The sequence below is a fragment of the Osmerus eperlanus genome, chromosome 4 (genome assembly GCF_963692335.1).
Source record: "Osmerus eperlanus chromosome 4, fOsmEpe2.1, whole genome shotgun sequence".
Taxonomy (NCBI): Eukaryota; Metazoa; Chordata; class Actinopteri; order Osmeriformes; family Osmeridae; genus Osmerus; species Osmerus eperlanus.
The window spans coordinates 14967622-14990701 of record NC_085021.1 but is presented as its reverse complement, the minus strand read 5'-3'; the positions used below and the strand labels follow the sequence as shown (position 1 = coordinate 14990701).

Sequence of the window (23080 nt, the reverse complement as noted above, 5' to 3'; positions counted from 1 at the left end):
GGCGAAACCTCTGAGCGCGCGACCATATTTTCTAATCCCAGTATTGTGTGACTGTGAGGACAAACAATGACTTATTGTTATCAACAACAAGGAAGAAATGTCATTATATTGTAATCATTAAAAAATCCTAAAGTATTTCTTAGTGAGTAAGTTTGCCCTCAGTGTATTTGTGATGGGGGGTAGGAGAACAATTTCGTATAATTTGATATTAGTAATTGAAGTGAACTCATTGCACATCGTTTTCTTTCATCGAGTCTTGCTATTGGTTTCCAGTATCATCAAATATCTTAGAAAGTTTGCCACCAGTGGTCATATTTGACTGCTAAATCATGGGGATTCGTTTTTACAGTGCAACGTAGCAGTTTACTGGTGTACATGTTAGTGTATCCGGCAACTGGGCAGGATCTACATGTGTCACATGACTAAATTTGACAGATACCAACCAACGATGGAGCGAAGCTAAGGAAGGAAGGTATGAGATGTGAGCTAACATTGGTGAATTTCATTATAGTGTCAACGCAAGAGAAACCATAAGAAGTACTCTATGTAGAATTAGATAGTAGCAATGAAGTACAAAAGACAATCTCATTTTCAGCTCAGTTTCTTTTCCTTGTACAGACAGTATTGAGCTAGCTAACGCCAGCCAGCTGTACTGTAGTTAGCGGGTTAGCAAATCATTCTGTCGCGATGAGACAAACTATTGCTGCTAAAGTCTAATTGTAAGATCGAGGCAATATAATTTAATGATGTCCATATGCACACCAGCTTTCTATGTGTCCTTTTTGTTGCTAGCTACGTTATAGGTGATGGTGTTCACAATTTCTACGTAGCCATGTAGGGCAGACAGACACTCACACACAAATACACGCACGCACACACAACGATTCCTGGGTCCCACTCTACACACACACTAAATTCTTATGATCAGATTGTCTTTGAATATAAGGTATTCATGTCTTGTTTATGTCTGTAGAATCTGACATCTGCTAAGGCAGTGGCTTTCCCTCAACCCTGAGTGTTTGTGGAATGGCTGCAGTTTGGCAGCAAGTGTTGGCCGTGGACGCAAGGTGAACTTCAATGGATATTTATACCGTTTAGGTAAACATGCATACAATGTTTGCAAATATTTTTTTTGACAAATACGCCTTTCTCCCCATTTCTCTCCATCCCACAGGTACAATGCTTACCGCACGCCTACGTTTCCACAGTTCCGCACGCAATACATCCGTCGGCGCAGCCAGCTTCTCAGAGAAAACGCCAAGTGTGGCTTTGAGCCTGGTCTGCGCAGGCAGTACCTGAAGCTGCGCAGCCAGCTGCTGGGCCTACGCTACGGGCCCCTGTCTGAACAGAGCAGCTTCAGAGCCAGCAGTGTGCGCAGTTCCCGCACCACACTGGACCGTATGGAGGTCAGACTCAGACACAGAGAACAGGACAGAGAGGGAGGGTCAGCTACAGGGAGAGACAGCTGCGCTACTGGAGCGTTTGAAGAGAGTTTGGAAGACTAGCTCACACAATCATATGGTCACAGGTTGTGTAGGTGCACTGAGTATGAGTGGGAGGGATGGTATTACTGTCTTATATAAGGGAGTGAAGGAGAATTACAGGTCACAGAGAAAGACAACAGTGTGAATTTGGTCATTTCAGGTTGATTAAAGAAATGTGAGCTGCGGTGCTTTGTTGAACTACACTAATTTCTAGAGATTGTCTTTATCTCTCTTTCACCTCCTCTCTCAGGACTTTGAGGAGGACCCCCGTGCACAGGGGGCTCGTGGCCACAGGCGTTCTGTCAGCAGAGGCTCCTACCAGCTACAGGCCCAGATGAACAGGGCAGTCTATGATGAGAGGTACCAAGGAACCTTCCTCACTCTCCACCCCAATTCACATAGAGCCAGAGAGCTACAGACACTTTCTTCAATCACATCTGTTTCCTAGTTCAGTTACGATTAATGACATGCCATTGAAATTGTGCTTGGGTTGGTTTGTGCTTACAGGCCTCCAGGCAGCTTGGTTCCCACCTCGGTGGCAGAGGCCAGCCGGGCCATGGCTGGAGACACCACTCTGAGTGAAAATTATGCTTTTGCTGGCATGCATCACATATTTGACCAACATGTGGACTCTGCTGGTAAGGAGAAGGGAGCATATGGGTTCAAGACAAGGGAAAAAAAACACGAGTGAAACAGAAACATCCTGTAATTTATCTGGTTGTTTTCTCTAGTCCCTCGGCTGCAGTTTGCCAACGATGACAAGCACCTGCTGGCCTGCTGCTCACTGGACGGCACGCTTTCCATCATGACCTTGTCCCCGTCTCCTCCCAGCGTGAAGGTCACTTTGAAAGGCCATGGCGGCCCCGTCACTGACTTCGCCTGGTCCCTCAGTAATGACATAATAGTGTCCACATCTCTGGACGGGACTCTGCGTATCTGGAACACAGAGGACGGCCGGTGCATCAGAGAGGTCCGAGACCCTGAGGCCAGCGAGCTCCTCTGCTGCACCTTCCAGCCCATGAACAACAACCTGACTGTTGTGAGTAACAAATCTACAGCTGTAGCCCCTGTTCTCGAGTTTCACGTTTTTATTATCAGGTGCACAGAACAACACAAGGTCAGACTGGGCACTGAAATTCTTGGGACAAGAACTTTTTAGTTCTCTCTATGCTGCTCTGACCACAGTCTGTAACTACCATCTATGGTCGGTCTTTGTTGTGTTGTGCAGGTGGGAAGCAGTAAGCACCTGCTGCAGGTGGTCAACATCTCCACTGGAAAGAAGGTTAAGGGTGGGTCCAGTAAACTGACGGGTCGGGTGCTGTCTATGTCCTTTGATGCCCCAGGGAAAATCCTTTGGGCTGGAGATGACAGAGGCAGTATCTTCTCTTTCCTGTTCGACATGGCCACAGGTACATAGACCAAACATCCCAACCCCTGTGTATCAAATCATACTCTAGGTAAGGTGCTACATGAGTAGCCTGTCAGTATGCTAGGATCTATGAAACAGATGGGACCCTTCTACCCACACAGGGAAGCTGACCAAGGCCAAGCGTCTGGTGGTGAGTGAGGGCAGCTCCATCTGCAGTATATCAGCCCGCTCATGGATCAGTCGCGAGGCGCGGGACCCCTCTCTGCTCGTGAACGCCTGTGTCAACAAGCTGTTACTCTACAGGTCAGTGTCTAAGAGGGGTCAATGGTGGCCCTTTGTTAAAGAACGCATAGAAAGGAATTCCTGAATCAGTCGTATTTCCCAGGTTGGGAAGTGTTACTTTTGGATTCGAATGATTTGGGTGTTGTGCTGCTATCTACAGAGTGGTGGACAACGAGGGCACTCTGCAGCTGAAGAGAAGTTTCCCCATCCAGCATGGCTCCCAGCCCCTCCACAGCATCTTCTGCCCTCTCATGTCCTTCAGACAGGGTGCCTGTGTCGGTAGGAGGTTTTAGTCATGCTGTCCTACGCCCTGCTAAGATTTAGATTGATTCTTCATCGATAGCTTCATTCTTTGAGATCCTTATTACTACATAGTCAGCACACTCTGTCACAGTCATATATTCATCTTTATTTGAACATAAAACCAGCCTTACAACTAACCTTTTTCCATGTTTTTGTCAGGTTTTATATTCTTACTCTTTTTTTCCTCTTTCCACTCCCCTCTACCTTTCTTCTCATGAACTCCATGTCTGTCTCAGTGACTGGCAGTGAGGATGCCTGTGTGTACTTCTTTGACGTGGAACGCAACACCAAGGCCATAGTCAACAAGCTGCAGGGCCATGGAGGGCCGGTGCTAGATGTCAGCTTCAACTGTGATGAGAGTCTGCTGGCCTCTGCTGACTCTACAGGCATGGTCATCATTTGGAGGCGTGAGCAGAAGTAGTCCACCAACCAAATGGTTCCATGCTCGGGAAACAACTACTGATAAAGCTCTTGTCCATCCAACACTTAGTTCTTACAACTGTACTAGACTGCTGAGGCAGCATTAATGGACAGTTACAACCTGACATTTTTATGTTGGCTTATTGTCAAGGGTGTTGGTAATATTAGGACTTCTGCGTAGGTAAACACTTCTACATGCAACAGCTGTGTCTTTGCAAACTGAAGAACACTAACCCGGAGAAACATGCATGTGCCAGGGCTTGTACTATTAAGATGTCAACTTAACCTGGTGTGCACATATGTGCAGCATGAAATGTTATCTTTCAAAGGCAATTCCTTCACTATGTTTATTGCATAACCTGTTCTGTCAGACTGTTGGGGCGCTAGCTAACCTGTTATGTAACAGTTAAGAAGCAGTAATGAGTGACCTGACAGCCTTATTTCCTTAAATCTTACCAGTCCCTTAATCTTTGCCTATTAAGCATTCCTCAGTGTGTCATGGGTTGGTATGATGTGCATGGCACTAAATCACAGATCGAACTAAATTAGTACTGGCATATCAAATTCACTGTAAAACAACACAGAAAAAGACTGAGGAAAGTGATGTTACTGTAATGAAACATTATGCGTGTCTTAAGTGTGTGTATTTTATGTGTTCTATATGCTAGTTTGTGTTTCATTCTAGATGAAATGACTGCAGATTAATATATTTATTATACACGTACATTGAATAAACCCTAGCCTACTGTAATGTTAAAACGGTTGTGTAGTTTGGTTTTGTTTACATGTTCTGATATAAAACATCTTACAACCAGGGAGCCCTGGTGTGCAGAGCTTTAGCTTTTTGACCAAATAATTGTTAACTCCATAAGATACCCTATAACGTTATTGTAACTAAGTCTGATTTGATTATATCAGAAAGAATCTTCCAAAATTATCAATCCAGCAGTTGGTTGCTAATTTATTTATAATATCAACAGCTAGTTTGTACTGTTCAGTGTTATGAACCCATACTTGATTCGGTTTTATGAATATTTTTCAATACCTTATTATCCAAAGGTAGAATACCCACAGCTGAGTGATAATACACTCTTTTTGTGAAGACATTTAAGTAGCATTAAAGGTTTATATATAACTATAACTGCCTTTCCAGACTAACAGATTTTCAAAATATTATAATTTGTGTATTCCAACATAATTGTACAAGGTTTTCTCTATCTCAAATGTAATATTTTACATGTAACCTGTATTATTGCCAGTGTCGTCAAATGTAGGCCAGAAATGAAAGTGCATTGACAGTGGGATCCAAATGCAGCAAAAGTAGACTCTTTATTGATGTGTGGACAAAATAACCACTTCAATTATACTGTACAGAAACAAGACAATAGAAAATAACGCCATATCTGAAATAATTGACCATGTTTCACTTTTTAGTTTGAAATATGCACTCTAGTATGTTAAGGGGGCAGCCATTGGAATGGTTGAATTATTTAGGTTCTGGAGTGCTGAATATTAAGAAATGTCTAATGAAACACCAAAATACTTGGGATGCATTCCCTAGAGAGTAATTTTTCGAACAAATGTGTTGGGTTGTTTACCAACTTGATCTGATTCAGCTCTATCGAATACATCATCATTGGGGCCAAAATGAATCTCATGGGACCTCCTACAATGCACAAGATAGGGTTTTCAGTTTATTTTTCACTCTTAATCATTGTCTGTAGTCTACCTGAACCTGCCCATCAGTTGCAGTCCCTTGCATTCATAGGACATCTCACTATATATTTTATCATCATTCCAAGCCATACAATGAGACCATTCTTTTGCTGTAATCTGTCATCATCTTCTTCTCTTTTTCGCTCCCATACTTTAAACAAACAAGCGCACACGCTAACTCCCTGACACACACACACACACGTTAATAAAAAAACACCATGAGTAGGAATATATTTTTCCTTTCTTGACTTAAGTTCATCCACTGTACATTATGAATCAAATTCACAATTCCTTTGTAAAAATAGTGGCATCTGCAACATGTGTTTTGTTTATAAAGAAAGTAAAACAGGCATTCGTGTTTTATACAAACAGGAAGATGTCCACTTGATATTTTTCAGTCTTCTCTGAGCCACATGAAGAAGGCGTCCACGGTTTAAGAATCCTCTGAGAAGTTTTAGCTGTATAATTTTTCAAAAACAGAAACAAGCCCACAATTATATCAATAGTCCAGTGCATGTCTCTCCATTTGGTAAAGTCCTGTGTACAGAATGTAGAATTATCGTCCCATGTACAGCTTTGTGAGCAATACTTCCATTTAGCAGGTGTATCCATCTTAAGTGTAAGGCAATCAAATCTTGAAGTGGCATTTGATTATCAGGCCTATTACTGACTTGGTAGCCTACAATGTCATTGTTGCTCGAATGCAACTTGTTCATGCATCATTACCGTACATGTGAAAATACACACCCTACTCTAATCATGTACAGTACAAGTGTTCCTCTAATGTCTAGCTCATTTCAGTATGACCTTAAGAGTAGACTTATACACTGTATCTGCCTTAACACCTTCCTGGAACATCTTGTTTGTCACGGCCCACTATAAGCTCTCTGAACGCTCTCTGAACGAATGAACAACTCCTCCATACACACTTTAAGCCCCCTCCTCATCACATGATGCAGTATGCCTCGTCTTGTGGCAGGTGTTGTTTGGTCCTCCAGTAGGCGGGCAGGTGGGCCCTCAGAACTTTCCTCAGGTCCTCGTTGAGTAAGAGACAGAAGATGGGGTTGACCCCAGCCTGGACAAAACTCATCCACACTGTGATGGTGAGGTACCTGTGAGGGATAGAGCAGGACTTCACGAACACCCTCCAGAAGCAGGCCACTATGTAGGGAGCCCAGAGGACCAGGAAGAGCAGAGTGATGGTGTAGAACATCCTTCCCAGCCTCCTCTCTGACCTCACCTCCTCCATGCCTAGCAGGCGCCGGTGTTGGGTGTGTAGATTCTGCCGGATGCCCAGGAGGGTGGGTGGCATGGGACCCCGACCAAACCCTGCAATCCAGTTGGCTGCAGCCTGACCTGTCGCCCCAGGCCCGTGAAAGGTCCAGTTTTGGCTGATGGCCGGCACCAGTTGAACAGGCTTCATCTTGCGATGCCGATATTCAAAGAGAAGGAGCTTGGCATAGAAGCCATGAGTGGCCAGAACCACAACAGCCAACATCAGCATGAAGCCCAGAGTGTCATTGGTCTTCAGGTAGCGGTGCTCAAAAATGCACTGGTCTTCATCATGGATGAACTTGTAGGTCCCCACATCAAATACAGGCGGGAATGCCATAGCAATAGCCAGAGTCCAGACCATGCAGATGATGGCGGCGCAGGTCCAGACCGTCATGCGCTTGGCATAGAAGCGGTGGTGAGCGATGGCCAGGTAGCGAGTGACAGCCACACAGAATAACATGAAGGCAGCATGAAAACAGAAGAGCACAGCCAAAAAGGCCACCACCTTACAACTCAAGGTGCTGTAGGTCCAGGCTGAGCTGTTGTGGACAGAAACCAGGACGAAGGGAAAGCAGGCGGCAGAGCGAACAGCATCGGCCAGGCACAGATCTAGGAGGAAGAAATAGGGGGCTTGGTGGAGGGTCCTGTCACGGAGGATAAGTAGGGACACCAACAAATTGCCTGCCAGGCTGATACAGATGATCAGCCCCAAGAAGATGAGCTTGAAGTAGGCTGACACATCTGAGGCCGTGATTCCTCCACTACTGGTGCTGCCCCTTGCCAGTCCACTCTGTGAGGCCAGTACAGCTAGTAGACTCCCAGGGCCATCAATGCCCAAGCTCTGGTTAGCCATATTCTTCCACTACCTAGATCTATGGACTCCCTCTCTCTTCACTGTGCACACAGCTCAACTCTTCCACCTCCTGCAGCCCTCCTCTTCCTCGTCCTGGGGACTTTCTGTCTCCTCCTCTCCTCTTACAGGGAGGAACAGGGAGGATCCATTCTACATGACAGACTTGAAAAATGTCCCTCTTCTCTGACGTTTACCACCTGTAAATTAGAGACAGACAGCGTGAGGGAGATGATGCTGGCAGTCATTGCAACATCCTTGTCTTGAAATGATCACCCACATAAGGGTATTTAGAAAATAAAATCCTGGCTTTCAATGGCTTCTGTTGGGCAACAATCTGTGCCTTGCTGTCTCTCTATGTCTGGGATCAGATCAGCAGCTCTACAACATGCCAGCTCCTTGGCTCTCTCAGTAATTACCTTGCCCGTTGCTAAGATACAACAGCTCACATACTTTGTGCAAGTGTGGGTGTTTGAGTGCATGCATGGGGGTGTATGGATGGAGCAGACAGAGCACATCTAAGTAGATATCAGGAGGCAGAGACAGTCTGAAAAACTAGCATTCTGTTTCATGCTATGTTTGTGGGTTTGTCTGTGTTTAGTTGCTTGAGAGAGAGATGTATCACCTGTTGTCACACTATTCTAAATATTAAATCTATGCCAATACTTAAAAAGTGGTTTACATGTTATCACATTGCAGTGAGTTAGTTGGCCCTGAGGATTGTAGGTCCCAACATATCTAATTTTCATTTTAAACAATACATGACGAAAACATTGCAATAAGGTGAATAATAGGTAGATGTTGATTATGATAACAATAATAAACAGTCGGCCTAGTCTGCTTTATAATTCCATCAGTCTGACCAGGCCTGTAGAGTAGGCCTAATCATCTAGTGGCCATCCAAAAATAACTTACCTTTCATTTATGCACTGCTCTATAATTGACCGTTTTAGTTTGGTATTACAGTTTATTAAAATGAGAGGAAAAATATTGAAGAGCGGCATTCTCCTTTGTTGCCTGGCCCAACACCTGTTATATGCAAGCCATTTTCCTCGGGTAGGCACTGTGACACGAGAATAAATGATAATGTAGAATCCAAAATGTCTAATAAATGAACTATTGATCCAACCATTGAGTGCGATCTCCGTTCAGTTGAGTCCCTGGTTATGATCTATTATCATTTTGTAGTTTCACAGACCAAAGGTTGTGTTGTTTGTGTTCGTGTCCATGTCCATGTCATGTCATCCATCCATTTTCATAAAACTCCCGACTTCCACGTCGCATCATCAGGTCGAAAAGGGTCTAAGGAAAATTCGGATGTGGAAAAACACAATCTTGTTCTCTATTCCTCTATCCAAATGATGTCAGATTGTCAACGGTTACCCACCCAGAAACGTTTATACAATAAATATATTTCCCACTGCAAAAATGATCTTGACAATCATACTGCTCGTCCAATAATCGTTTCACGCGGTTTTGAAGACTGAAAATAACCATGACAAATTTCTGTTTGCATTATTTAGCTATGCACGCTCTCTATTTATCACGAACAGTTATTTGCAGTCTGTGTTATGACGTCCAGCGAAGGTAGCTTGTCCAACAAGACATTAGATAATTTCAACACATGCATAATTGACAACAAAAAATCATAACATTCGGATTGAAGAGATAAATATCTATGAAACACACTAAAACGTAAAAACGTTAGATTTGTAAAATATATTCATTCTCCAATCAAATGGCTGCTTGCTCGAAAGCGGTTCGCCTCTTCGCGGAGTCCATTCGGTTCGATTCGGGACGGAGAAAAAGAGAAAGCTAGAGAGAGAGAATATGGTATGAATGGCCGTATACAAGTCAAAATTTGTCCCCAAAAAAGTAAACTAGTTTCAGAATGAAATTATTAATTGACATCAAACGTATCGGTCATAATCCCTGTTGTGGACTGTTTGCGGTTTGTATGTTCTACTGCAAAAAAAGGCAGAATACTGCCTTACAATGACTGAACAACAAAAGTATACACTGATATTGCATAAGTAAAGCTGTGATTACACAATAGATAGACCCTATATAAAACAATTCATGACCTGTCAGCAGTATGGCCAAGTTTTTAAAGGGGCTTCACGGGGGAATTGTCGGCCTCTAAACACTGATCTAAGTTTACAATGACGGCTCTGCCCTCTGTACTGAAGTATGACACCATGACTTCAGTGCAATGCCTGACCTTTTAGCTAATATCAGCGGCTCATGTTGCCTCTGGTTATTTCCATTTATTCCAAGCTTGTACACAGCCTGCGGCCTGTCTTAAGTCTCAAACACGAAAACTCTGATTAACTCTGCAGATATAGTTCAGTATCTTATGTATCATAAAGATCTTAATCCCATGATTGTACATGCACATAAGATAGTTTTTCTGTTGATTCTGAATGACAATGAGATGTAGTGATTGATACAGCAGGATACTGATAATGCTAATACTAATGTTTTGCATAAAAACTGTAGAACATAAACATAGGGAAATAAGAGTTAAAGACCTAATTTTATGGTCCACTTACATTCACAAATACACACACTGCAAACATACATATCTATCACTTCAAATATATATTAATTCATTTTCTAAATCTAAATGGTCATGACTGTGCTATAGAAGTTTGGGAAAGCTTTTTTTCCCCGAACATGCATGTACAGACTTTGACATCAAAGTGTTTCACGTAAAAATTCTATAGGTCTGTACTGTACATTAATTTGAAAGATTATCTTAATGGTCTATTAGCCAAAGATGGCCAAGATGTCATTCCGACTCAAATGGTGGATAAATCGTTTTAGAATTGAACATTTTACTGCAGAACCTTTGATTCCTTAATGTACCTTATCTGTTATACAGCTATGTCCTTGATACCCTGCTACATATTAGTGAGAGACTACAAGGATTTACAGGGGGGAAAAACATAATTACCCATGTTAACATAACTAACATATTAATACTAATGATATCAAACACACAAGAAGAAAACTAATGTTGTCAGTAACATCATGTTCTCCCACCACAAATTGTAATGCCATGTCATTTATAAAGTAAAGAGTAGAAGATACAGTAGGTGCTCAAGTCTCAAACTACCGAGACTTTTAAATAAGGACTAAAAACATATCTTTTTAGCAGAGCTTATGAGTTTTAATTAACATCATTATCTAATTGTATTTTATATTGATGTTCTTACCTTTTATTATAATCTTAACTGTAGCACTTTGAGATTTGTTTCAAATGTAAAGTGTGTTACAAATAAAATCTATTATTATTATTTGTGGTCAAATGAGTAGCAATCCTGTTAAATGTTAGTACCCAAGTATAAACAATAAGAGTGTTATTACATGTGTTTATGAGTTACTTCCTTATAATATCCATATGTTTTAATTTCCACTTTTGAAAAACCGTTTTTACAATTGAAATCCTTTAAGTAAAAAGCAAATAATTAACTATCATCTTGACCTCATATTGGATATCATGAGGAAATACAACAGCAACTTTTTTTGGTGCGAGAAATCCTACACACATTTACACCCTCACACAAGCACAAATACAAAAAACAACAAGATCCACTTGTGCACATAATAATCATTATGTTTGTTTGGAATCATGAAAAGGCACCTGGCAGGAGGAACATGGCTCTTGAGTGATTAGAAACAGAGTGTGATGAAGAAAAGTCCCACAAAGAGGAAAACACTGGGCTGATGGAGCACCAGTGTCATGCAGATCACTACACTCAAGAAGATGATTGATGAGATCAGAATCCTTTCCATGGTAGGCTCAGACTCAGGAATCAGAGGCTTGTGTTTCTCTGATAGATTGCTTGACTGATCTCCCACTGTAACAGAGAAAAACGGGTAAGACTCTTCTTTTTCAGCTGCCTCACAAGGACTAATGTTATGTGGGTCTTGTGTGGTCTTCTGTGGGTATTGGGGCATGGAGGACCTAATCTCTGTGAAACCTTGAGACATTGAATGGTTGTTTGTGCATCCAGGTGAAAGTGCAGTTGTGTGCCCATCTTCCACAGGTGTCTGGCTTGTTACAGTGGGAGCACTGTGTGTGGAATCAACAGGTGGCAACCACATGCAGGAGGATACCTCTACTCCAGGTATATACTCTCCTGACGCCTGCTGGCTGTGTGACCAGCACTCTGCTCGCAACACCAGATTCACATACTTTCTCTGTAGGCCCCCCTCCTCAGGGGAAGTTGGGGATGACTCTGGAGAAACTCCGGTCTCAATGTCACTCTCAGTCCCAAGCTCACCATGGTCAGGGTCTGAGGACTGCTCTGAAAGGTTGATGGAGCTGGTGGGTAGCTTCTGGGTTCTGCTTACCAACCATTTTTCCTCTTTCAGCCCCAAATGTTCTTCTTTTTTCATTTCTGATCCACCCTCCATCTCCTGTTCTGGGAGAAGATTGCTCTCATTTATTTTATTGTTCATTAAAGGCACATTAGCTTGGATCTCAATGTGTGGCACGGGAGTAAAAGTATGAATGGGGTCTGTCCCAGTATCAGTATCACTCGGGTCAGTCACGGTGTCAATACGGTCAGTAACAGCTTCACTAAAGTTCATCACAGTGTCACTAGGGTCAGTAATAGCGTCAGTAGGGTCAGTTACATATTCATGAATGTCAATAACAGTATCACTAAGATCAGTAACAATGTCACTAGGGTCAATGTTAGGGAGCTCATTAACAGTATGAAGGGGGTCACGTACTGTGTCTTTGAGGTTAGTGACAGTGTCATCCAGGTTGGTATTATGCAGATCTATATTCAAGTTTGTGACAGAGTGAATCAAGTCCAAGCAAGCTGAGTCAGTAGCAGTGAGTGTCAGTTCAGTATCAGTCATAGTTAGGTCATGGTTTTGGTTGTCTGATTCATTGTCCCGTTTTAGTTCAGGCTCGGGTTCAGAGAGCTGTATAGGTTGGTTTTCTGGAGAGGCTTCCAATGGGTCTTCAGTGGTTGGAGTTGAGGCAGTGGAAGACACGTCAGGTGATTGTTCACCCAGAGACACAGCAGCACTGGACAGCGTTCCATCAGCTGATGGAAGGTCTGTGTTGTGTAGGAGAGGAGAACTGGCTGTGTCATATACCATCTGCAGGAGAATGACAGAGATAGAAACAGCCATGGTAACTCAGTCAAGTCAAGGGAATCAGTCAGATAGAGATCTGTATCATAGCCATTCAGAGAAAGCATACCAATACATACAGTAGGATGCTTTTATTTTAGTAGATTACATGCTGTAAGCATTGTTTGAGTTCCCTTTAAACAGACTTAATGATGTACTTAGGGATATTCACTATCAAATATACAATAACATCTAAGACTAGATATATGTAGTATTCAGATAAAGATACTATTTTTTGTGAATATCTAGTTAAAGATGACCATTTCACAAATGTCTGCAAAAACATGCAAAGGGACAAATCTAATTGCTAAAACATCTTAAGTTTATACATAAAGATTGATGTTTACATGTTAGCATTTACAGTTTTATAAAATACAAATATCAATACCTCATAACTTGGCTGTGCTAATTTCATGATGCAAGCATGACTTATAGAACATTTGAAACAACAATAAAGTGGACAGATGAAGCCAAGCCAGGAACAAGCTACTAGAAACAACCCAAAACACCATAAGCAAAACGATGTAGATATGCATGAGATGGTTGGTGCAAGTAACATAACAGAATCATGCATTTAATCTGACAATTAGATATTACCTAAGTTCTTGCTGAAGCTTCAATGAGCTGTGAACAACAGACAACCAAGCCATTGAAAGATAAACAAAATAATGTAAGTATATTGCGGAAAAAATCTATTTCAAAATATCTTGGTTTACTTTTATAAATGTTTTCTTGGTCTTCATTTCATTAGAATAAAAATGCCTGCTTATACCCATACACATTTTACAAAGGGACAGAGGCCTGGCCACTTGTTGTTAATTGTGTCGAGTTCCACACATAATGTACTTATTTTAATTACGCTGGGAGATGTGTCGACCATTGACAATTAACACACTTGCACAGAGTGAGCAGATTTTAACAAAGGGACAATAAATTGAATACAACATTTCAATATATCTTCATGACCGTATAGCATTACCTCCACATCGATCTCTGGTTGGATAATAACTGGGCAGATGGGAATAGGCCTCACATAATCTGTCACAGAGCACTCTGTTTCACCTGCAACAAGAACCACTAAAATAGTTTGTTTATGATCATTTCAAGCACATTGACACTGATCGCATTCCAATTCATTCAAAAGGACAAGCACTAATTTGTCAAAACACATATTGAATAGTACTGCTAATGTGAAATTTACAACCGTGGCCATATTGTACCTTCTTCCAGGTCTGGGTCATCGTAAAAGTCATCCTCCATACTGAAAGGAAAAAAACAGAGTTAGTATTTAATAAAACTGCATTATCTTAGATGCAGTCTGACTGATTGACAAACTGTTACTGAGACAGAGATAATACAAAGATACAAAGATAAAGGTAATATTACTATTACAGATCACACATTAATTGAAGACAGGACTTAATAAGGGAAGGACAACTCTAAAATGTGACATAAGCCTTGTCAAAAGATGGGCAAGGTCATTGAATCAATACCCATTTATTAGCATTAGTCTGCCAAGTAGGTGATAAATACTCTTCTCATGTTTAGTTTTTTTTTACTAGTGGGGCCACTGACAATGGTTGTTTTGACACTGAAATAATTAACTAAATAATATTTGATTACTGGACAAGCCTATGGGACAGAAAGGCCAAGCCTTGATTGGATGTTACCTCAACATTTCCTCACTCTGCCCAACCATTACATGCCAAAATTAGATCATTGCTATAGCCAGCCACATTAACTAGATTAGTTTGTACCCTAAACCCCAAAACAACAAAACAAACTCCTTAAGGGGTGGGAGGGGTGTGTGATTATTTCTGGTCACAGGACAAACATCATGCATCATATCTCATGTTTACTTGGTATAAGTCACACAATAAATCATTTATTGACATTTATATCCACACCAAGGTGTCCTAGCTCACCCAGCCTCAATTATTCATTGTTGAAATAGTCGCAAACTGTTTAAATGAGAAACAATGAGGCAAAACTAATGCAATCCCAATTACTTTTCACAATGTATGCTTCATGTTTTGTCTACCCGCAATGTTTGGGGCTATCTCGTTGTTATGATCATTTACATTTAGTAGACGCTCTTATCCAGAGCGACTTACAGTAAGTACAGGGACATTCCCCCGAGGCAAGTAGGGTGAAGTGCCTTGCCCAAGGACACAACGTCAGTTGGCATGACCGGGAATCGAACTGGCAACCTTCGGATTACTAGCCCGATTCCCTCACCGCTCAGCCACCTGACTCCCTGATCAGTGACCTATGCACTTTTGTAAAGCTCTCTCTTGGAAGTCGCTTTGGATAAAAGTATCTGCTAAATGAATAAATGTAATGTAAATGTAAATTACCCAGGTTTAGTTATGACAGTGTATGCTTGGGTTGGCCAGGTGGCAGTTTATGTACAGGCTTGTCTGTAAGTCTTGTCTGCACAACAAGCAGACAACACCTCTTGAGGAAGTGTGGTAACATATCATGTGAGTGCCACTCAATAGGAAAGAGCCATTAGGGCACGTTCTCTGCTCCTAGCAAAATGTCATCACCATCCTGCCAATCAAGAAAGGCAAAGAAAGTGATCCAGTTGGTCTTTATGAAGAGCTAAAGAAGAGGTGTTTGTCTGGGCTGCTACACAAGGTCATGACCTATACCATTGAAACCAGATTGGTCTGATTGAAAGGTCAGGGGTAAAGTCCTGGTCCTTGAAACGGCAAGGCTGAAAGTGACACCTGCCCTGTCCTATTTAGAACCCCACTTACACCCCTGGATGACTGGCATTCTGAGAGAGGTGTGTTCTCTTTCCAAACATGTCTCCTTTCAAAATGCCTGGAGACACTAGGACCTGGCTGTCTCATGCACATTAAAGCTACTAGCCCCACATAATAGGCCTGATGTAAGTTAGCTACAATTAGCATATTCTTCAGTGTTTGAACTGCTTATGCTTTTGTATTGGCTAATAAGAATTCAGCCTTAGCTATTCCTTACAGTGGTATATTACTGTGCAAAAGGACTACTCTCTCATAATTTGGTTGTCTTTATTTACATTTAGCAGACGCTCTTATCCAGAGAGACTTACAGTAAGTACAGTGACATTCCCCTGAGGCAAGTAGGGTGAAGTGCCTTGCCCACGGACACAACAACATTTCCACGACCGGGAATTGAACCGGCAACCTTCTGATTAATAGCCTGATTCCCTAACCGCTCAGCCATCTGACAATTTCCTTGCATGCTCTGAGAAATGGACGCTTGGATGCCTTATTTGGGCCTACCTGTAGATTTTTCCAGGTTTCAGGATACCTTTTATGTCTTGCATATCATATCTGCTGGCTTGAGCCAATTCTTCTTCATAGGACAAGAGAAGGGTCACAACATAATTCCTACCATTGTTATTCGCCCAGTAATCTCCATCAGGCGTTTCAAAGCGAACCACAAACTCAATTCGAGAGCCATGGGTAACATAAGGTGGGGCAAAGGACAGTCTAAAGGAAAACTTATCAGTCTCTCCATCGTGTGATCCCTGGACATATTCGGCTGGATAATCATAATAAGTGCCCCAACTGTCCATAGTCGAACGAATATAGACTGCTTTATTGAAGCTGATGTTTAAGACTCTGATAACCCCCCTGAATGTCAGTGGATCGTCTTCAACAGCTGACACCATTTCCACTTCTATCTTATTAGTGTGAACGGCGTGCGTCAATGTAGAGGGGGTGGGCATGTCGAACTCTGGCCTCACACGGTAAATTGGGTGACGATCTGGCCGCCGGTACTTTGCTTCTTCTGCTTCATACGTTGCATCTTCCTCGTCCGAATCAAATGCGACAAATTCCTTCACATCCACTAGGTCTCCACCTGTTGTATCGGCGAATGATACTCTCCTTGCAGGTAACACCAACCCCAATCGGATTCGTAAATATTCGGCGTCCTCGTCGTAGATTGATTGTCCACGCTTTCTGGGTATCGGAGAAGACCTTGGGATGAGATGCACATTCTGTGTATCGTCATCATCGTCCTCATCCACGGAGGAGTGCCCCTCTTCAGTTACCCTGCCAGTCTTCACCGAGGTGAAAAGACCCTCTGGTTCTGGTATGGTTAAGAAAGACATTTTGATGCTGCTATTTTTCTTGCGAAAATACCATGCACTGTACAGAGGACATCAGAGTCTCCTATAGTAAGATTTAAACCCACTGACTGTCCAATGTTACGCAAAAAACCTCCAGAGTTTCGAAACGTGTTGTAGGCTACAGCTGGGCAGAAATGGAGTACCCAACAGAAAGTGCGATCACTGTCTCACAGCCCATGTGACTCGCAGAGTTGTGCTGGTTCAAAAGATAAGGTGAAAGAGCTGTGGTGTGTTATGGTTCCGAAAGCAACCGTCTAAATTTAGCAATATGTTTAGTTCTAGTGACACCCTTGATCAACCCACATCGCCAATGCGCCCTCTCCAATAGGCTTACAAATATAGCAGGCTTACAAATATAGCAGTCACAATGGCAAGCAATTACGTTTTGATCAATTGATTGTTATTAAATTATTATCCGTCTTAAGTGTGATTGGGCGATTGTTTGCTATTGGTGTTGTTGTGTTTTTTTGCAAAGCTATTCATTTTCTATTTTGCTCATTATATTAGGACTCCGTCTAAGTACCTAGATAATATAATTCAAATAATCTAGAATGTGTTTATTCAATGTCACCCAACCGATTATTACTATCGTAATAATATGTGCCTATATATATCAGTGCCCCTTACTGATCAATCTAATCTCTACTTGTCAAAAACCCACGTCTATAATATAGCCAAGTTCATTTGTCTCCTTCTCTGCTGCACCACTCTTTAGTTTGTGGATTTAAATGTCCATACATACTGGGTCTACAGCTTATCAAGTTAAAGAATCACTGAACCTAGTAACAATTTGGCAACAATCAAATTGTCATGTCTGCCAGTCTCCTAGTGCAAAACCACGAGAACTTATCTATTTTCTCTCCTGTAGTCTATTTTACAATATACATAAATACTACATGTTGGCATTATAAAAATTATGCAAATCAAATCTGATTTGACAAAATTGTTCGGCGCAGCAACCCGTGTGAGTAGTTCATTTGATTCATGTAAACAAGTCCGTTCATATGATTGGTTTCGGCGCGACGTACTGTAGCCAATCAGGGAATTGTTTTCCTGTCATCCTTGTAGCGCAGAAAGAATAGTGAAGGAAAGGACATATACAATAATTACAGGACTACAAGGAAGAGCGTAATAATAGTACCATCGATTTTAATGTAATACATTTTAATTATTACTATATATATTTATTTATATTTAGCAGAGCTGTAGTAGGTAAAGAAAATGGAGCACAGCCTGAACAATACACGCAAGGTTGGAAGCTAAGCTACTCTGTTCTTTTCGCGCTAAGCTAGGCTAGTAGCTAGGCCTCGGAAAAGCAAAACAAGACGACCATTGCCTAGCTAGCCAAGACGATAGCTAACTAGTTAACAAGTAAGTTCACAAACGAATGTTTGCTTATTATATGTGCAGCCCACTGTTGTGTGGTTTTCTGGTAAATAACTCTTTAGCAGATAGTTTGCTAGCTATTTTCCATATCGAATTATTTCCGCGGGAGAGATAATTAGCACACCTGCTAAGTTTGCTAGCTTGCTAACATGAGCGAGTCGTCGGACTGCAAGCAGTCCGTAGACTCCGCGCCCAGGAAACGATGTCCGTCTCCTGAACAGTGCCGCGAGTCTCCTGCTCCGAGTAAGTTAACCAAACTGGACGAAACATCGTGTGAAGTGCGTGTAAATAATCAGGGTAACAACAAACAGCAAGACAACGGTACTGTGTCTGCTGATCTAGAAAAGCAGAATGGGAAAGAGGAGAGTGGACTTTCTTTACTAACGGGACAGGGGGAAGAGAGAAGCGCGGCTGTCAATGTCAGTAATCCAGTGGGTGCAAATATTCCTGAAAAGACACATGAATCTGGCGATGCAAAGGTTGATGCCAAGGACGGTACAGTTGCTGATTGCCGCCCGTCAACTTCACTGGATCAGTCTGATTCGGCTGCAATAGCAGCCGCAGAAGCACTTGCTAGTCTCACAGGGGGAGATGGTGATCTCAAAAGAAAAGAGACTCCCTGTTCATCCAAAAGAGTTGATGTTGAGAAACAAGGAAACAAAATTAAGCGTAGTGATCGCGATTCATCCAAGGGAAGTTCTAAACTCGGGAGGTCGTTTCAAACACAGGCAGCTGCTGCAGACAGTTCTACATCAGCCCATGTTGACAGAGAAGTTACGGAGGACATGCCAGATGCGGACGAGGAGGACGATTCGATACCTGAATCCTCCTCCACACCAAGTTCCTCCTTCCCTTCAGATAATGAGGACAACGACGACGGGGAGTGCGCTATTGTGTCAGTGAAGATGGCCCCGGAGATTCGACAGTCAGTGTCTCTTTTGGCACAGGTACAAATGAGGTTAGACGCTCTTGAGAAGAAGAGTGCGCGACTTCACCAGCGACTGGAATTGAAAATGAGTCGGCAGCGCCGCCCTCACCTGGACCAACGCAGCGCCATTGCAAAATCCATCCCTGGCTTCTGGGTTACAGCAGTATCCTTGTCTGCGCTAGTTGTGTGTGTGTGTGTGTGTGTGTGTGTGTGTGTGTGTACAAGAAAATTGCTGTGTCTCCTTTTCCCTTAACTCAAGGCGTTATAGTTGTTGAACCACCCTCATCTCTCAGCCCACATTGACGAGACCGATGAGGATGCTCTCAGCTACATGACCGATCTTGAGGTCAGTACTGGATACTCTGTAATGTGTGACAAGTTTACATAGTTCTTCCTAATCCAGCAAGATCCATTGCTAGCAATTGATGTAAATGTTTTTGTTACCATCTCTCCAGATTGAGTCATTCAAGAACAACAAACTTGGCTACAGAATTGGGTTCCACTTTAGGAGGAACCCTTATTTCCAAAACAATATCATAGTAAAGGAGCTTCACCTTGGAATGGGAGGTGAGAGAGATACTGGCTAGCCATCTGATTGAACTGTTTTGCTGCCTGGTTTTTACAAACCAACCAGCTTTTTTGTTGTTGTGAGACTGAAACAAAATATTAATTATTAACATGAACTATGTTACATTTTAAAAGATATGTTTGGGAAGCAGAGCAAACCTGTTTAGCGTATTTGAACAGCATTCGTATGGTGGGCTGTGTTCTCAGGCTCTCCTGTGTCGTTCTCCAACCCCATACTGTGGCATCGTGGCCAGAACCTGACGGCCAACAGTGAGCCCCGGCGGCTGGCTCGGGGGGTCTATCAGACCTTCTTCTGCTGGTTCAGTGACCACAGCAGCCCAGGCAGAGACGACATTGCACAGGTAGGGATGAGCAGGAATGATTGAGCTCTGAGACTGTGCCCGACTCATATGCTGACTCGGGCCTGGCCTCGCAGCACATGGCTTACCTGACGTGTGTGTGTGTGTGTGTGTGAATATTCAGATACTGAAGGAAGACCTCTACAGAAACCCTCTGAGATACTACCTGACTCCACTGTGGGAACCCAGGGAGAATGGAAGGTAAGCTTTGCAATATGCCCGTTTCTGTGGTGTGGTCCCTTATAATGAAGTACCACAACTCCTCCCATTAGGACAGTTCATTGAGTTGATTTAATGGAAGGAAGTATTGCTGTGTAACCTATAGTCCTATGTGTTGTTCTGCAGTGGTGCCAGTGGTACCAGGGCAGCGGATAACAGCAACGGGGATGAGTGTGTGGTAATCTCTGACTCGGATGATGACGAGGAGGAGTCTGGACGAGGCCAAAGCCGGGAGGAGGAGGAGGATGAAGAGGAGGAGGAGGAGGAACAGAGGGGGAGTGCTGGAGGTTGGTGAAGACAGGGTCAAAGAGAGGCATTCACATATACCCTAGCTGACAGATACAATTGTGGATAGCTCAAATCCAAAAAGGATGAAATGGCCTGCTGGATTACCAACTCAGCAACAACTTGAACTGATGATCTTAGAAAAACTACTTTGTAGTTTTAGCACAAACGTAATACAATGTCTTGTCTACAGTAAAAATTGTAGCAATACATTCTTTTTTAATTGGTAGGGAAGACCATCAGTGCACAGTGAGATGTGAATGTTTTAATGATCTAGGTTAACCTGAACAGACAGACAATATTTCCCCAGATGAGAGCCCAGTGGAGGTTGATGATGGAGAGGTGGTGATTGACGGTAAGACTTGATCCTCAGGCGGAAAGGTTGCAAACTTCTATCCACAATGGCCGCCAGTTCAGAATGCAGGTTGTGCAGTCCAGTGACTAAGCCATGCTTATCATACCACTGGTCTCCTAGTCAGTCCCTCAGTTACCTCCTCCCAGAAACGGCTCTAATGGTCGTCTCCTTGTCTCCCAGGGTCTGACAGTGACGAGGAGGCCAGAGAGGAGGAGGAGGAGTCCTATGGGGAGAAGGATGAAGAGGTGGATGTTGAAGATGTAGACGAGTTCTCAAGGGGTCAGGAGGCCAGAGACCAGGAAGAGGAAGATATCGATGTGGATGAGGATGAGGACCACAGCTAAAATCATGTCCTTCACAATGTTCCTGTTGTTATGCACAAAAACTAAATTGTTTCCATTTGATTCTAAATGTATTTTTTATTCAGGGTGAAATTACAAAAAAGTCAGGGCACCACATTGACGCCACTGTTTTATACAGAAGTACATTATCTACATATTTTGGTGCAGTCTTGTATCATGTGTCCAAAATAAGATTCCCAAGACCTTAGGTCTCAAACAACTAGGGAGCCAATAATATAATAGCTACCTGGAGGTGTAAATTGTCTCACACCTTACCTGATTTAACTGCCAGTGTGTGGGTATGTTTGCAAGTGGTCCAGTCAGAAACATTTATCAATACTTATCATCTATAACATCAACACTGTCTTGGACCTTTTTTAGCGTATTGACGAGGTAAAAGACAGGTTTCTTGAGGATGTAATATTCCCAGTAAATCTCAGATGCACTCCGTACTGAACCAAATCTTGTTCTCAGGGATGACATTATGGGTTTTTTTCATATAAGGAAACAATCATTTGGAGACCTTTTTCCTCATGTTTTTGTTGGCTATATTTATGTAGGATGTGTTCACTGTAGTTTTGTTGGCTATAAAGAGGTAAATATTGGATGATGCCCATTTGCCTTCCCTATTATTAGCTTTTTGTCTGTGCACCAACACTGATACAAATGTACACATTATGTAGCCTATTTAAAGTGATAGTGTATATAAACAAGTCATTGATTGAATTGTGACGAAGACCTATATTTTGTAACAAGCCTGTTTAGCTGATTAAAGATTTAGACAAAATTGTTAATCTTAAGTGTGTTGAATCTGAAGTGTGTTTGTGTTCATGTATCTTTTAGGATGGACGGCATCACATTTTATTTGTATTTTTGGTCATGTTTATTGATCACATAAGTGTATGCAATTAAAAGTCAGATGGATTACTATAGGTTTATGGTTGTGCATTTTACAGCAAATGCGTGACAGTATGTGGTATAAGTAATAGGACAGTAGCCGCAGTTGATGAATTCTTACCCTTGTGTAACAGTCGCAAGTTTATATGTTCTTCCTTTTCTCATGAATGGAATGTAAATATTTCAACCTAATTTTAGAGGCTAAAGATCTGTTAAGAGTAAACTATACATCAAGTAATCTAGTGTTTGACTTTAGGATATATAATCAGAAAGCTCTATTTTGCGTGCTGAATTTTATAGGACACTAGTTTTGAAACCCTTAGTTTTTTTTGCTTTGTTTTTTAAATAATGTCCCCTTTTGAATCAGACTAAATAAAAGTTATTTAACTGTGCTCCCTGTGTATGATGTTTGTCTTGCTGAAGGTCACATAGCAGTACCATTACTTTACATTCTCTAAACAGGAGCCAAAGTGGAGCAGACCAATCAATAATGTTTCAGAAATTTCATGAGAGTGCACAAGAATGCCACAAGATGGCAGCATACATCATACAGCATCACTTCTAAATGTACTTTCAACGTACACATTGATTGGATGAAACAAGTCACGTCATAAGGTACAATGTTTTTATTTGTGTAGGTGTCATACAATTCAAGTTCATGTACACCCCATTCATGACATTATTGCATGCAGTACCAAGTCTGACAAGATTGATGTTACAACATCAAACACTAATCCTACTTGAATGTGTAGGCTACTGTGTTT

At 42.1% G+C, this 23080-nt stretch overlaps 4 protein-coding genes across 6 annotated transcripts; 2 read left to right on the top strand and 2 right to left on the bottom strand.

Annotated features, from left to right (window-relative positions):
- Positions 1 to 322: 322 nt before the first annotated feature.
- wdr13 (WD repeat domain 13) lies at positions 323 to 4714 on the top strand. 2 transcript variants are annotated; one of them, XM_062459578.1, is made up of 10 exons: positions 323 to 472; positions 974 to 1067; positions 1175 to 1406; positions 1735 to 1844; positions 1992 to 2122; positions 2216 to 2523; positions 2713 to 2893; positions 3015 to 3156; positions 3296 to 3414; positions 3675 to 4714. In XM_062459578.1, exons 2-10 carry the CDS (start codon positions 1027 to 1029, stop codon positions 3857 to 3859), a joined length of 1449 nt encoding a protein of 482 aa, XP_062315562.1. In that variant the 5' UTR covers positions 323 to 472; positions 974 to 1026; the 3' UTR covers positions 3860 to 4714. The 2 variants fall into 2 exon arrangements, with proteins under 2 accessions (XP_062315562.1, XP_062315563.1); XM_062459579.1 differs by having other exon boundaries at positions 436 to 481.
- Positions 4715 to 5168: 454 nt separating this feature from the next.
- Positions 5169 to 9411, bottom strand: LOC134019083 (probable G-protein coupled receptor 173). Its single transcript, XM_062459606.1, has 2 exons — positions 8615 to 9411; positions 5169 to 7899 (listed from the first exon to the last, which is right to left on the bottom strand). The coding sequence occupies exon 2, from the start codon at positions 7700 to 7702 to the stop codon at positions 6521 to 6523; it is 1182 nt and encodes a 393-aa protein (XP_062315590.1). The 5' UTR covers positions 7703 to 7899; positions 8615 to 9411; the 3' UTR covers positions 5169 to 6520.
- Positions 9412 to 10216: 805 nt separating this feature from the next.
- si:ch211-167b20.8 (protein phosphatase 1 regulatory subunit 3F) lies at positions 10217 to 17260 on the bottom strand. Its single transcript, XM_062459588.1, has 5 exons — positions 16126 to 17260; positions 14074 to 14114; positions 13833 to 13915; positions 12443 to 12820; positions 10217 to 11562 (listed from the first exon to the last, which is right to left on the bottom strand). The coding sequence occupies exons 1-5, from the start codon at positions 16959 to 16961 to the stop codon at positions 11518 to 11520; spliced, it is 1383 nt and encodes a 460-aa protein (XP_062315572.1). The 5' UTR covers positions 16962 to 17260; the 3' UTR covers positions 10217 to 11517.
- A 759-nt stretch (positions 17261 to 18019) lies between these two features.
- On the top strand, positions 18020 to 22708 carry tspy (testis specific protein Y-linked). Of its 2 annotated transcripts, XM_062459440.1 has the most exons (8): positions 18020 to 19456; positions 19562 to 19639; positions 19749 to 19860; positions 20068 to 20222; positions 20344 to 20420; positions 20565 to 20725; positions 21034 to 21078; positions 21259 to 22708. In XM_062459440.1, exons 1-8 carry the CDS (start codon positions 18515 to 18517, stop codon positions 21420 to 21422), a joined length of 1734 nt encoding a protein of 577 aa, XP_062315424.1. In that variant the 5' UTR covers positions 18020 to 18514; the 3' UTR covers positions 21423 to 22708. The 2 variants fall into 2 exon arrangements, with proteins under 2 accessions (XP_062315424.1, XP_062315425.1); XM_062459441.1 differs by lacking the exon at positions 21034 to 21078.
- Positions 22709 to 23080: the final 372 nt, after the last annotated feature.

Excerpts from the sequence above, each read along its gene's own strand:
- LOC134019083 (XM_062459606.1), bottom strand. The coding sequence starts at position 7,702 with ATGGCTAACCAGAGCTTGGGCATTGATGGCCCTGGGAGTCTACTAGCT.
- si:ch211-167b20.8 (XM_062459588.1), bottom strand. The coding sequence starts at position 16,961 with ATGTCTTTCTTAACCATACCAGAACCAGAGGGTCTTTTCACCTCGGTG. Across the intron at positions 14,115-16,125 it reads AAACCTGGAAAAATCTACAG|TATGGAGGATGACTTTTACG; the intron begins GTAGGCCCAAAT and ends TTTTCCTTTCAG. Across the intron at positions 11,563-12,442 it reads TCACTAACCTCAAAGACACA|TGGGAGATCAGTCAAGCAAT; the intron begins GTACGTGACCCC and ends TCTCTGTTACAG.
- tspy (XM_062459440.1), top strand. The coding sequence starts at position 18,515 with ATGAGCGAGTCGTCGGACTGCAAGCAGTCCGTAGACTCCGCGCCCAGG. Across the intron at positions 19,861-20,067 it reads GCTTCACCTTGGAATGGGAG|GCTCTCCTGTGTCGTTCTCC; the intron begins GTGAGAGAGATA and ends CTGTGTTCTCAG. Across the intron at positions 20,223-20,343 it reads GCAGAGACGACATTGCACAG|ATACTGAAGGAAGACCTCTA; the intron begins GTAGGGATGAGC and ends GTGAATATTCAG.
- wdr13 (XM_062459578.1), top strand. The coding sequence starts at position 1,027 with ATGGCTGCAGTTTGGCAGCAAGTGTTGGCCGTGGACGCAAG. Across the intron at positions 1,407-1,734 it reads CCACACTGGACCGTATGGAG|GACTTTGAGGAGGACCCCCG; the intron begins GTCAGACTCAGA and ends CTCCTCTCTCAG. Across the intron at positions 3,157-3,295 it reads AACAAGCTGTTACTCTACAG|AGTGGTGGACAACGAGGGCA; the intron begins GTCAGTGTCTAA and ends TGCTATCTACAG.